Source organism: Phyllosticta capitalensis (assembly GCF_038381095.1).
Source record: "Phyllosticta capitalensis strain CBS 128856 chromosome Unknown BKA78scaffold_12, whole genome shotgun sequence".
NCBI classification, from domain to species: domain Eukaryota; kingdom Fungi; phylum Ascomycota; class Dothideomycetes; order Botryosphaeriales; family Phyllostictaceae; genus Phyllosticta; species Phyllosticta capitalensis.
In genome coordinates, this window is record NW_027117450.1 from 497,884 (window position 1) to 511,346 (window position 13,463).

Consider the following 13,463-nt stretch of genomic DNA (forward strand, 5'->3'; position numbering starts at 1 on the left):
GCATTGTGGACTGTAAACTAGTTGGCCCAAGGCCAAAAATCTTTGTTCGCGAGAGGGAGGTTAGTATAGAACGGGCAAAAACAATCGCAGACGTGTGTTGCTGCAGGGCCGGCCGGCGAGCACAGGCGCGCTGCGTGCGCGTGACGCTGAACCATGTAGCCTGAGCCGTTAGCAGTCATTCAAATCAATGATGGAACACCCAAAGCTGTGGTGCACTGAGCTGCGTTGCATCGCTCATATCTTCCCAAGCAACTGGTAGGACTGGGCGCTGCTCAAAGGAAGTAAGCCCTGCCTACTAGCCATCACTGGACAAGTCCTGTTCACCTCTCAACTTGGCCAGCAGAACCCGTTTCTTAAAGTCTCCTGGACTGCATGCTCACGCAATGCGCAAGGTCAAAGACCTACATCACAATCTTTTCAAGTTTTTGTTTGTGGATCTAGACAAATCGACAGAACTTTTGGAGAGGTGAGGTTTCAAAGTGACGTTGTAGAACGGAGTGAAGGAGTTTAAGAAATCAGAAAAAAACGCCAGAGGTCCAGTCTACCATTCCTTCCTTTGTTCCTTTCCAACTTTCAGAATCCGTGTCCATGCAAAACAAGGCAATGTGCAAACTAAACGCGCGAGATGTGAGCGCCTCCACATCCGCCCAACCCAGCTTGTGTATTTGCGTGACAGCCTGCCCGCCAGTATACCACGGCTAACGTTTCCATTGCAGAGTCAAAGTCGTCAGGAAAGACGGTCAACTCAAACAGACACAAAAGGCAGACGCAGTCATACCAAGGCCACGAAACAAGGCCCCGCCAAGCAAGCAAGCAGCGCACACCAAACAGGAAATAATAGCGCGATGTCTATGCTTAACTGCGGAGGGGCGAATGAGAGTGGCCAGTGGTGATGGGAGTGGAGTGTAATGATGTGGGAAAGGGGAGGGGGAGGGGTCAAGTCGATCAAAATGCATGTAAACTTTTAAGCTTTTCTTTGGGCTGGCTGGCTGAGGCTGCTGGCCCCTTTCGGGCCAGACCAGACCAGATCAGCGCAGACCGGAGAAAAGCATGTAGTAGCAGGCGGTAAACGACATAAACATTGCAGCGGCAGTGTGATGGCAGAAGCATGCATGCAGGAGAAGCAGGAGTAGCAAGACGAGTTGAAGGCGTGCAGAGCAGAGCAAAGCAGAAGCGCATGTGAGATGGTGGACGAGATGTGTGAATGTGATGCGGAGACTCGCAACAAAGACTTTTGTGAAATACTTTGGCTTTCCCAGCCAGTCAGTCGATTGTCCAACCAAGCAGACGCCCAGCACTCCACCCGTCCATTCGTTCGTACGTTGTCGTCCATCCACGCGCGGCGCGGCCAAGCAAGGCCAACCTACCCACGCGGCACGCGTCCGTCCTCCCACATACACCCTTCAACCGTCCATTGCTCGATCTGTGGTCAAGACGGACATTTCTGCCGACGGCCTGGCTCGGTATTGAGCGCACACGGCAACCGGCCCAATGACGTCGACGCGCTGCCTGCTGCCGACGCTTCCACATCTGCATCTCACCCAGCACACCACCAGCGCAGCATCTGGCGGCCTAACCACTGACCGGCTGACGTTTTGATTCTTACAAGCTCTTCTCGACCTGGACCATTTCGTCAAAGGCCTCGCGCCAGGCCTTGCTCTCGTCCTTGCCGGGGCGGGGCAGCGGCTTGCGCGCGTAGCCACCGTAGCCAAAGAAGGACATGAGGGCGCTCTTGGTGCCGACGATGCCGCCGCGGATGGCAGCCCAGTCGCCGCGCGCAACGACTTCTTGCAGCGTCTGCGCTTCCTCGACCAGCCCCGACGCGTACAGCTGCATGATGCGCACCATGGCCTTGGGCGCCACGTTGCCCAGTCCGCCGATGACGCCGCTGCCGCCCGCGATGAGGGTTTGCAGCATGAAGTCGGCGCTGCCGCCCATGCAGAGGAAGCCCGTGCCCGGCTTGGAGAGCGTCGACGCGCGCGTGGCCGCCGCGATGCGTGCTAGCTTGCCCGTGTTGCCGCACGTCAGCTTGCAGCCGACGATGTTGGGGTGCTCGGCCAGCGCGGTGATGGTGTCGGATGAGAGGTCCAGGCCCGAGACGGCGCCGGGGTAATTGTAGATGAGGATGGGGACGGGCGAGGCGGATGCCACGTCGGTGAAGAAGCACTTGACCGAGTCTTGGTTGAAGAGGCCTTGGTAGTAGGAGGGTGGGAGGACCAGCGCGTAGTCGCCACCTGCCGAGTACGCGTCTTTGCAGAGTTCAATCGCCTCCCGGGTGGATTGAGCACCGCAACCGACCATGACCGGGACATTTGGAAATCCGGCGGCGTCAAGCGCCTCTCGAGTAGTTGACGTGATTTGGCTCCGCTCGTGATGTGAAAGGTGGACTGCTTCTCCATTGGAGCCCTGGGTAGTGATGCCCGCCACGCCGGCTTGTGCTAACCGGATAGCGTGTGAAGCGGTAGTGTCGAGGTCAAGGTCCTCCGTGACGGGGTCGAAGAAGGCCACGGTGGGAACGTAGACTCCCGGCGGAAGAGGACGGCGGCCACGGTTGTTGACAATCCGCGTGTTGGCAGGACTGTTCAACGGCACAGTGCTTCCGGTCATGTTGGCGGCGTTGGGGGGCGTAGGGTTGTTTTTGTGTGGTGACATGGAATATATCGAACGAGAAAAGTTCCAACTCTTGAAGCTACCACATGTGACGGTGGTGGATAGAAGATAAAGGTCAATGTCAAAATATATTGAGGATTGACGAAGTGCTTTAAAGGAACCAGGAGGCTGTGACTAGGGTACAAGGAGCAGGGAGAGCGGGATTAAGGTGTTGCTAAATAATCCCCCAGAAGGGAAGCAGCGTGGGGGTCAGCTTGAAGTCGCAGCAGTATGAAAGTGGAGGCCGGTTTGGGAATCAAGGCACAATAGGAAAAGATGGCCCGTCCTGTTCGGAGACTTAAGTCAGCAGCAGAGTATCACCAAGGGCTTGACAAGTTTAGCAGCGTTTCGAGTGGCCAGACACGAATAAATGAATCAATGCTGGAGCTTGGCAGCAGCGCAACAACAGGTGTTGAGGCGGGAAGGGATAGTTTTGGTTTGGCGGAGGCTCCAGTCGAATGACGCTCCAGTCAAGGAAGGCCAAGGGGGTTGGCAACGTGCGGAATCCCAGCAGCTGGGGTTCTCGCGGATGGACACAGTAGCGTGGGGGTTCTTGAGACGTGGTGGAGCGGTTCTTGGCTGGACCGACGACGGTGGCAGTCAGCTGGTATGAATTGAGTTGATGGATCTTCTGTGATGCGAGATGTGACGGCAGAGAGGTTGTCATGAGACAGAATGCGGTGCGGGACCGGGAGGAGCGGGAGTCGAGTCGAGGATGAGGCGGTGCGGTGAGCATGGTGTGGACGAGGTTCGCAGCGTGGTTTGTCGTCTGTGGCGACGCGGGGGAAGTGTGTTGTGTGACCCCCACGCCAGAGTGACGCAGGCCCGCTGGGTTCGGCTAGCCAACCCCGTAGCCGACCACCACTCTCACTTCTCAGAACCGTACCTCCAACCCCTCACCATCTCGCAGTCACATACCAAACACACAGTGGCCCTGCTACAGCCTTCAGCAGCCGCAGCCCCTCACGCAAGCTTCCTGAATCATGCCGTGCACCATCTCAGCCGCAAACTGGCGCCAAACCCACCAAGCCATCAGACGGCCGCTTTTGGAATTGAATTGATGCCTCTTTTCCCACTCGGTTCCCCTTGCCGCTCATCGATCATTGGGCTCCAGCAACAAATGTTCCAAAAAGAGTCGCCAGGAAAGAACGCGTCACTGGTTATGTGGTGTTGTCCTGCTCTCGGCACCAGGACCAGGGATGGTGCTGACCAGTGGCCGGGTGCTGGGTGCTCGCGAGGTTTCTTGATGACACGGTTTCAGTGCAGAACCCAATCGACTTACCCCACAGATCCCTCCCGATGCCGTGAACATGGCCTAGCCCCATGCAGCTACCTACCTCAGGACTCGTTTGCTGTCTCCCCAAGCGGCCAAGTTCAGTCTGCTGCATCCTGCTGGCTGCTCGGCCGTCCAACCGCAGCGAGTCGCCATGCGGCCTGCCATGAATTGTCACAAGAGTAGTCAGTCGTACTCGAACTCGAATCCTTTGCTCGATGGATCCATCCCTTCACGTAATAAGTACTTGTTCCAACCTTGGCCACCATACGTCAACAACATTTGTTCTATTTCTAGCACCCCATCACTCGACCAGTTGCCTTTTCCGGAGGCTTATTAACGAAACAAAGTAGCGGGACAGCAGCCAACAGATCCTTACTAAATGGGCCCTGGCCCTACGCCTCTATTGGTCGTTTTGCTCAACATCAACACTCCAAGGTTTTTTGGGCTCGAGTCTGCTGCCATCTGGATCATTGCGTCGCTCAAGCTGCAAAGTAACCCCCCTCATCTGAAAAAGTACATGCCACATGCCCGCTCGCTCTCACACCCTCTCTATTTCGCTTAACTTTGACGTTGCGTGCGCGATGCCGCCTGACAGCTTCGGCTCGTCAATCTTCTGGCGCAAAGGGCGCGTCCGCCGTCCGTCGTCGTCCTCCAAGTCGCCCCTCCCCCGCAATCGTCTCCACACTCATCCTCACTGTGCATACTGACGCACCAACCACCGTGGTCTAGCCCAGTCTCCCGCTGCCGATTCCAACGTACCGTGCCGGCGGTCGGTCACAAGGCATCGACAGGAAGCGTTCATGTCCACACAGTCTCCAGGCTCCACCGGCGTGCAGAAGGAGCAGATGTACAGATGTAGGTAGCCCTGGGAATCTCCGTATGTGGGTAATCCGTGGGGGAGTGGGGGTGGAGACAGTCGAACAAGTGGAGCCGTTGCACACCATCAACCATCAACTCGCCCTCCCCATTCGCTCGCACCGCATTGCCCCGACTCCAGAAAAAGCGTGGGGGTCGCTGGGCTGTAGGGTGTAGAGCGCGACATGGAGTGGGTCTCCGCGTGGGTTGCGTCGGTGCAGACTGTAGAGTGTAACCATCGTTTGCGGACGCTGTTGGGGTTGATGTGCGCTGAATGCTGGTCATCAACGTCGATGGCCGTCAGGTGGTGATGGCGGTCTTCAATTGCCGATGCGAGATGCGGTTGTGCCGGGCTGATGGCCTGGCTGTGCGTGTCTTGCTGGCGGTAACGCGTCTATGTTTGTGGTAAGTACGTTTGCTGGTGTTGAAAGCAAAGTGACTGGCTTGTTCGAGCTGCGGGCGAGCTAGCTGCTGGATGGAATGTTCTACCTTGAAACGGGGTCAAGGTGACTATCGGACTTTGTCTGATTGCCTCAAGAGCTGCATGGGCCGGATAATCAGCTGTCTCCTTTGTCAGTCTTTCCATTGCCAGAGCAGGAGCGTCAGTGACAGGTAGGTGATTCCACCTCAGCCCATGTCCTGCAAAACGCAGAACCAAGACTGAAACCACAATCACAGACTGCACATTGCAAGGTCGAGTTGTCCTCCAGGGGTATGAGAAAGAGCATGGTCCTCAGCACAGTCGGGGCCGAAAGAAATGTCAACTCCTGCAAAAGCTGCTCAGCATAAAGCTGGTACTCAAATTACCTAGTCAAGATGTGTGTACGCAGGGAGCATTCAAGCACCTCGCGACGTAAACACTTGGATATTTGAGCAAGTCAGAGGGCAGCTACAGGGAGTACTCAAGCACCTCAGCACCTCCTTGGACTTGACGTTTCTTTGCAACCCACTCTGGCCTTGGTGTAGAGAAGAGCATGCCATGCCACCCATTAGCTCCAGAAAGGAAGTCGATCTTTCCGGCACCGCTGCTTTTGCTTCGCCGCTGCGTCAAAAGTCTCATGACCCCAGTGGTTAGCCAACTGTACTTTCTATGAAAGCTAGATACAACAGGAGCAGTGAGCAGGAGCAGTGAGCAAGTGCACCCACCCACACGCAGAACCCGTCCAACGCTCCTCCGCACCCAGCGACGCACCTCCCTCCCAACACCACCACGCCTTCCACCACGCCCTCCGCCCCTCCCTCTCCCCTCAACGCCTCAGGCCTAATAACACGTGACGTCCCTAAACGGCAAATTAAGCGAGGTGTCGTCGTGAACAAAAAGGGCGCCTCCCCCGCTCCCCTTTCCTCTCCGGATACTTACCTAGCCATACCAACCTGCGCTCAAGCTTTCGGGTTTGGTGGCCCGGCGGCCCTGCATTGCACCTCGCGGCGGCTGCTTGGTTCGAAGTGCCTTCGGGTGCTCCGATGGCGCAATTTTTGATGGCGGCTGTTGCTTTTTCGTTGACGTGCTCGCCTTGTGCGGGACGTTGGAGAAGAAGATTGTGATGAGGTTGCCTGAGGGTGGGCTGAGGTGCTGGCGGAGCTTTGGCGCAGAGGGTGCGCGGCTGTTGCTGAGCTTGAGATGGGCTATGGTTGTAGAGAGATGTGCCTATGATCGGCTTCAGCTTCAGCTCCAGCATTGAATGGTTATCTCTGCTCTCCATCATCGCTCGTCTTGAGAAGCCGTCGTCGTCGTGCAATCGAGAGCCGGTGAGAGAGGGCTCACCTGGAGCCACTGCTCTCAACGCCATCCAAGCACGCCAGCATCCGCTGGGCGCATCCAGCTCTATCGCGCGCCAGCAACGCGCCCAACTACGTACAGCATGGCAGCTCTCTCTTCTGCGCGCTGCGCATCTCCAAGTTGACAGACAGTCTGAGCAGAGGGAAGAACAGACAGCTAGCAGAGCGCTGAGCATAGAAGCTAACCAGCCCAGGGAGCACCAGGAGGCCTCATCCTCTACCCGCAACACTTACACATCGTACTCTGCCTCCACCGCATCATACGCCGGCCAAGAAACCACCACCCGCTCACTGCGCGAGACGTGACACACAGCAGGCAGCCACGGCCACGCAAACACCCAGGACAATGGACGCACAGCACGGAATCGCTCAGCCAGAACACAATGCGGGTATCGCTTCACACTGGGATTTGAGACTGGGAAGAGGATCGCAACGTTTTGCGGCCTTCCTATCCGCTCATAGGAGCTCCCAGCCGGCCGCTGTGCGAAACAACTCGAGGCGGAGATCCCAGGTCCTCCCGCCCACCTCACCATCATCTCTCAAGAGATGCGCGCTGGCCGATGTGACGAGGCGGACGAGCATGGGCAGCGTCTTCTCTTGCCTTAAAGGCCTCTCCACCTCCTCGAGAGAGAAGACGGTCGGCTTTGAGCGATTTGGCGTTCTCATCCCGACAAACGACGGCTGCATCAGCTTGTCTTCACCTTCTGTCCGAAAATTGGTAGCAAACACCATGACCACCACACACAAGCAAGGAATAGAGAGAGAGCGACAAAGAGCGCAATCGACAGTCGGTTACAGACATGTTGAGATTCTCCGTCTTGGAAAGCGTGCATCTAGGGAGCATTCAAGATGCTCAGGCACTTGAGAACAGTGTTTACCAAGTCCATCCCCTACTTGGAGTCTGGCAGGGGCTGTCGTGGCTACTGTGCCACGACTTTTGCTACTAGACCTCGGCATCCTCAGCTTTAGGAGAGTGGTTGGACAGGAGAAGAGAGAGGAGCTGGGGATTGCGGGCAAGGTAGATACCTACAGTGAGACTGTAGTCTTTTGTCTCTGAACAAGTGCCTTCTTTATTTTGGTTGACAGGATGACGTGGACAAATATTTCTTCTTGCTAGAGCGAAGGAATGGAGGCATGCTTTCATTGCACGCTCGGACGTAAGCGCTTGACTGCTGCTTGTGGCTACCCATCAAGAGAGAGACAATTCTCCCTGTCTTGAAAGCATCAAGCGCTTTGGCACTCTACGTCTCTCATATGTTTTGACTCAGCGACAGAGATTCTCAGATGAGCAATATCTTTCGTCGCCCACTGTGCCTCCCTGCTGCTGCTGCACTGGCTGCTCAATACCACCCACGTACGTTCCGAAGCCAGCCAGCCAGCCCGCCCGCCTGTCAGGTCGCCGTCTCTCTTTTACCGTGTGTAATCTCCCTTCGTCTCCTGCTCCTGCGACTCCACCAAAAACTCAGAACCCCACGCATCCCCATTTCCCTCTCCCATCCATGTCCCGCAAACCCCAATCCTCCCAACCAGAACCACGCCAAGCCGCACATGTTCACATCTGGTGTCGTCCGTCCGTCTGTCGATCGACCGCCTCACGTCCGCGGTACCATCGGAAGGGTCAGGAGGTTCCCTCCGTTCAAGACTGCGCGCGCCACGATGGCGGCGGTGAGCGCCCACGTTCCCCAGGGGATGGCCGCGACGGTGCTGTTCCACGCGTATTCGGTGTCGGTGGAGCCTGTGCGTGCGGGAAGCGAGAGGGACAGGTGTTAGTTGAGAGGGTTTAGCTGGTGGGAGACGGGGAAGGGAGGGAGGAGGGCCTTACCAGCGTCGATGACGGGGCCGACGAGGGATGGTAGCATTGTAGGTGATGAGGGCCGTCTTTCGTGGAGGATGGGAGGCGTAGGTGGATGTTGCTTGCGTTCGAGTGGTGACCTTTTCAGAAGGATGGGAGAAGAGGTCCAGCGCGCTGCTATTCAAGTCCGGCTTTGAAGGGGATGCTGCATTTATTTGTTGCTTCCTGACCTGCTACGCTGATGCGCATGTCCTGGGCCTTCCCAGAGCTTCAAGTTCTTTCCATCTCTTTTGGGGGTTCCGCGGAGTGTTTGGTGGCGCTTTTCCATATGTGGCGCGTCGAGGGAACACGTCCATGAAGCTTCTGTCGCTGCATGCTGTCTCAAGTCTTAAATGTCTTTCGTCCAAAAGCACCATGATACAACAAAGGCTCGGATGGCGAAAGGTTAGTCTTGAACAATCTTCTTCTTTGCCACTTTTCTCGCGCCTTCTTGCTGAGAGGTCCTTTCCAGTCTCCTCAAGTGTGCACAGCCCATAGTTCCATGACCCTACTTCTTTCAATCGCCTTTCTTCTCTTCGCCAATCGATCCACCCTGCTCGACGAGATCTTACCAAGGCATTCGATCCCTCTCCTGTCCACTCTCCCACCCAACACTACCCGCGTCCCCGCCACCTTCAGCGACCCACGCACTCGCCGCGTCCGCCCAAATGTCCCACCGCTGGAACCGCGCCTCACTCCCATCCTCGCTCTCTTGAAAGCCGCCAAAAACCCAAACGACCTCCTCATCCCAGCCGCGCCCCGTCTTGCGGCTGACGCAGTGGCACTGGCCAGTCGCAAGCACGCGGCCCGGCAACTGGCGCCATATGTTGCCGTCGGCGTCGATATCCTCGCTAGTGTACTTGCCCGTTTTGTCATCTGAGATCGGGAAATCGGCATCTACGCTCACCCTCACGCTGCCCCGTTTTATTGCTAGCTCTAACGCGCCGCCCATGAGCTCGAAATACTGCACGCATTGCAGTTTTCTGATGAAGGGGCGGCCGAGGAAGGGAAGAAGCTTTTGCGTAAAGGGAGGCCCGTGTTCGTGGATTGTTGGTGGCGAGGCGGAGGAGCAGGTAAAGTAGGCGTCTATGAGGGAGGGCGGCGAGGGCGGCGGCGGTGGATTGGAGTTTGAGGGATCGGGCGGTGTCAGGGCCTCGAGGAAAGCGGTGACGTGTGTGTGGAGGAGGGATGCTCTGCGCTGGGAGGATGAGGGTGTTGGTGGCGGTGGTGCCATTATAGGGCTGTTTGGACGATTTGGCTGATTCGATTGGGCGAGGGAAAGATCGCTGGAGTCTTTGGATGATGATGCCGTGTCAGTGCTTGGTCGGGGAGCTTCGGCAGCTTGTCATACTCTGTCTCGCTCAGGTTGGTAATGTAGGCAGCTTTGTCTGGTTAGCTGTAAAGCTCCAAGCGTAGTGTTCGGAGAGCCATTGAAAGTCGTATGACATACCGGGAAATGTATGCAAGGTTGGGCGAGCTAATTGATCTTTCAAAGTCGCAACTGGCTGTCTTTTTCAAACTGGACAGACGTTTTAGCGGGAGCAAAAAGTTGGAGAGTCGGAAAGTTGACGCGTTGGTGTCGGGAGCTTCCCGCCGCTGTGCTGTCGGCTAGCGCAGGTACGTCATCCTAGCCCGCGGATGCGGGGCCCCGCCATCCGTCACTCATTCCGCTCCCGCCTTGCCCGGCGCGTCTTCTCAACCTCACCTCTTCACTTTGCTGCCAACGCTCGCCCATTCCTGCACTCTTGGCCTTTTTGGATATCGTACCTTGCCTCGAATTTCGTTTGGTCAACCGTCCTGATACCTCTGTGGAGCTTTTCCAACATGAAGCGCGTTCGCATGCCCGACATTGCCATGAAGAGTGTCGTGATAGACGAAGTCTACGCGTTTGCGGGCTCAAGGCTCTGTTATGCTTGTCACTATCTTTGAAGCAATTATTCCCAGGCTGTTCAACCTGCCATACCTTCTGCGGATCCATTCAAAGCCAAGGAAGAGTGGCCTGCAAAATCCTCGCTCGTTGATGCCCGCCAGCCGACGTGTCCGCGGTGGTGATGGCTTCCACTGTTCGTGGTCGTTGTTTCTTTCCTCGACTTCACACATTGACAAGATGCTCTACGCACGTGTTTTGAACTTTCAATGCTTCGCCGACAGCTTGCAATTCTGGCATGCCGGATTCCCGAGTCAAGACATTTGTGAAATTCCCGGGGATCAGACATCCAAGACTGGTCAATTTAGTTCCACGGACTTTTGCTTGCACAAATCCCTAGATGAAGTCAAGAACAGCATCGCAGACACGGGAAGACGACGGATAGAACAACACCAGACCGCCAAGGCTGCCGACACCACGCATTTTGGCACGCATGGCCCCAGAACCGAGGCCAAAAGGCCGCATTCTCTATCCGATGGGTTCCTGATGCTTTCAAATTGGACTCCAATTTGTATTTGGCCTAGTTTCCGAAAGTCCAATATTGTCAGGGGGTGCCAAGAAATACGTCCACTTCACTATTGCGAGACCATTTCGATTCTGCACAATATTCTGGCTTTTGCCAATTGGGCCTGAAGAACCTTCTGTCACGAAGAGCCCAAGTGGCGGGGTGGCATGCACGTCACGGAGCAAGCAACCAACAACAACGGCAGTTCGGTCGAACCAATCGATTCCCATTTAGCGTCTAACTATCTTCGGCTTCTTGGACTCTGTCTCCGTGCCACTTCGCTCCAAGTTTCTCGCAATCTTGGCCCAATTGGCTTTCTTTCCATGCACCTGGCGGCAGCACACCCATGGACTAAGGCAACGTTTCCTCCCTGATTATCTGCACCATCTCATCTTACTCGATCCTGGGCTCCATCACTTATAGTCCCGTCCAATTCTAATCCTATTACTTGTTGGGCCTGATTAATCCCCTTTCCTCCATCTGGTGGCCGCACACCTCTTGATCAAGAGGTCTCATCTCTGATAATCTGCAACATCTCGTCCCGAGTATATGGACCGCTAAAGGATCCATCTGCTGCCGATCCCATGCGAGCATGGTGTTGCTCGCGCCAATACAACGTATTCTCGTCCTCGTGGTCTGCCTGGGGATCCACGCGGATGAAGCCGTAGCGTTCGGGGTCGACTACGGGCGCAAATGGTGTGTTCTCGTTGAGCTGCATCTCGCTGGTGGCGGCACGAGTGTTCGAAGGATCGGTCTCTGGGTCCGTAGCCTGCTGCTCGCTGGTGAAGGGAGAAGTGTTTGCCGCCGCCGCTTCTTCTGCTAGGCGGCGCAGCGCTGTCTCTAGAATTCCTGAACGATTGATGATGTCAGGCAGAACTTCGTTCAGGTGGACCAGTTGTGCGGCGTCGGTAGCGGGACGACTCTCTTGACGGGCGTCACTAGCCGGGGGAAAGACGTAGATGTTGACGTTCAAATTGCCAGGTGCCAGAGCGACATGCACGTCACGGAGAAAAGAATCAACAACAGTGCGAGTTTGGCCGAACCGATCCAATTCGACCCAACGTCTTTACTTTATTCGGCTTCCCGGACTTTTCTCTTTCTCTCACTCTCTGCCAGGTCGCCCCATACCCACCACATCTGGTCCAATTGTCTCCTTTTCCATGATCTGGCGGCAGCACGCCTGGGGATTAAGAAGTCTCCTCTCTCACAATCTGCAGCATCTCTTCTTGCGTGTAAGGACCACTGAAGGATCCTTGCGCGGCTGATCCGGAGTGTGAATGGTGTTGGTTGCGCCAGTATAGGGTGTTCTCATCGTCATCGTTCGCTTCCGTGTCGACGCGGACGAAGCCGAATTGCTCAGGATTGAGCGTGGGCGGCAGCGTTGTACTGGCGGTCTGCTGGCCCTCGCTGGCCGCGGTATGATGTGTTGCACGATCGGCCCTCGGGCGCTCTGCTTGCGGCGCGTGGTTGCTCGAAGCGGGTGTGTTGACAGTGACCGTGCTGTCCGCCATCAGTCGAAGGGCGGTCTCTAAGATTCCCGAGCGGCTGATGACGTCTTGCAGGATCTGGTCTAAGTTCACTGCCTGTGGAATGGTGGTGTTGGGAGCATTCTCTTGACGGAGCTCGCCGGCGACGGGGAACACATTGATCGTGACGGTCAAATTGACGGTGAGATTCTGGCGGTTCTCCGGATGGGGACGAGGATTTTCGGCAGCGGGCGTTGGGGCGGTTCCTTCGGGTTGGCCTCTTTGGAAACATGTCAGTAAGTGTTTGAATCTCCGAGAAGCATAAACGAACCGCTGACCGTTGCGAGGGCTCTCCTCACTGACCGAAGGCATCTTGGTTGCGTCAGGTTCGGTCCTGAGCTTGTCGTTGGAGGTTTCGGAGGTGTGATCTTGATCTGAAGAAAGAGAAGGAAAAAGAGCAGGCACCGTATGGGTGAATGCGCACCTTTCTCCCCGCGGAAAGTCGCAAAGTGAAGGCACGACATCAAAGTGGTAAGTACGATGAGCCCGAAAAGACAGGCAGCACAGCTGAAATCGAGTCCAAAAAGATTCAAAATTTTTATCTCTCCTCTATACTCATGGGAAAAGGCTCCATCGATTCGATTAAAAAGAGGTCCCGACTACTCCACCATGATCTGAACGCTCCATGGATTATTTGATCACATCCTCTCGCTTTTTGGGCTTAACCCTCCCCTTCTCCATTGGTCTATCGGTAGCACAGCCATAGATTTCCTCCATGATGATCTGGACTATTTCATCCTGAGTGTAAGTGCCGCTGAACAACCCCTGAGCTGCGAATTCCGAGATTGCGTGGTGTTACTGGCGGCAGTACACTCATCGTTATAGCTTGCAAGTGGGTTGCGGCAGATTCTTGTTCACTCCAGCTTTGGCCCAGTCTCTCAGCCCTAGGATTCCAGGGTCTGTAAGCAGTCGTTTGTCTCGCCATGCGTTGGACTGCGACACCACCCATGTTGTTAAGTTGTCTCCTCCGAAATCATCTCAAGCATTTCATTGCGGGTGTAGGGCCCACTGAATGAGCCCTCCGCAGCTGATCCTGAGTGAGCGTGGCGCTGCTGGCGCCAGTACAATGTGTTCTCGTCATCGTGACTCGCTTCCGGGTCGATCAGAATGAATCC

General features: G+C 55.8%; 4 protein-coding genes across 4 annotated transcripts; 1 reads left to right on the forward strand and 3 right to left on the reverse strand.

Annotated features, from left to right (window-relative positions):
• Positions 1-1,602: 1,602 nt before the first annotated feature.
• Positions 1,603-2,607, reverse strand: BKA78DRAFT_357047 (uncharacterized protein; the record flags this gene model as incomplete). The annotated part of the gene is made up of 1 exon (XM_066892156.1): positions 1,603-2,607. The coding sequence occupies one exon, from the start codon at positions 2,605-2,607 to the stop codon at positions 1,603-1,605; it is 1,005 nt and encodes a 334-aa protein (XP_066739094.1).
• Positions 2,608-7,633: 5,026 nt separating this feature from the next.
• Positions 7,634-8,456, forward strand: BKA78DRAFT_50494 (uncharacterized protein). Its single transcript, XM_066893288.1, has one exon. It carries the CDS (start codon positions 7,844-7,846, stop codon positions 8,327-8,329), a length of 486 nt encoding a protein of 161 aa, XP_066739095.1. The 5' UTR covers positions 7,634-7,843; the 3' UTR covers positions 8,330-8,456.
• A 406-nt stretch (positions 8,457-8,862) lies between these two features.
• BKA78DRAFT_50487 (uncharacterized protein) lies at positions 8,863-9,955 on the reverse strand. Its single transcript, XM_066893287.1, has 3 exons — positions 9,841-9,955; positions 9,742-9,772; positions 8,863-9,683 (listed from the first exon to the last, which is right to left on the reverse strand). Exon 3 carries the CDS (start codon positions 9,622-9,624, stop codon positions 8,959-8,961), a length of 666 nt encoding a protein of 221 aa, XP_066739096.1. The 5' UTR covers positions 9,625-9,683; positions 9,742-9,772; positions 9,841-9,955; the 3' UTR covers positions 8,863-8,958.
• A 1,369-nt stretch (positions 9,956-11,324) lies between these two features.
• Positions 11,325-12,660, reverse strand: BKA78DRAFT_357049 (uncharacterized protein; the record flags this gene model as incomplete). The annotated part of the gene is made up of 3 exons (XM_066892157.1): positions 11,325-11,744; positions 12,031-12,568; positions 12,620-12,660. 3 exons carry the CDS (start codon positions 12,658-12,660, stop codon positions 11,325-11,327), a joined length of 999 nt encoding a protein of 332 aa, XP_066739097.1.
• Positions 12,661-13,463: the final 803 nt, after the last annotated feature.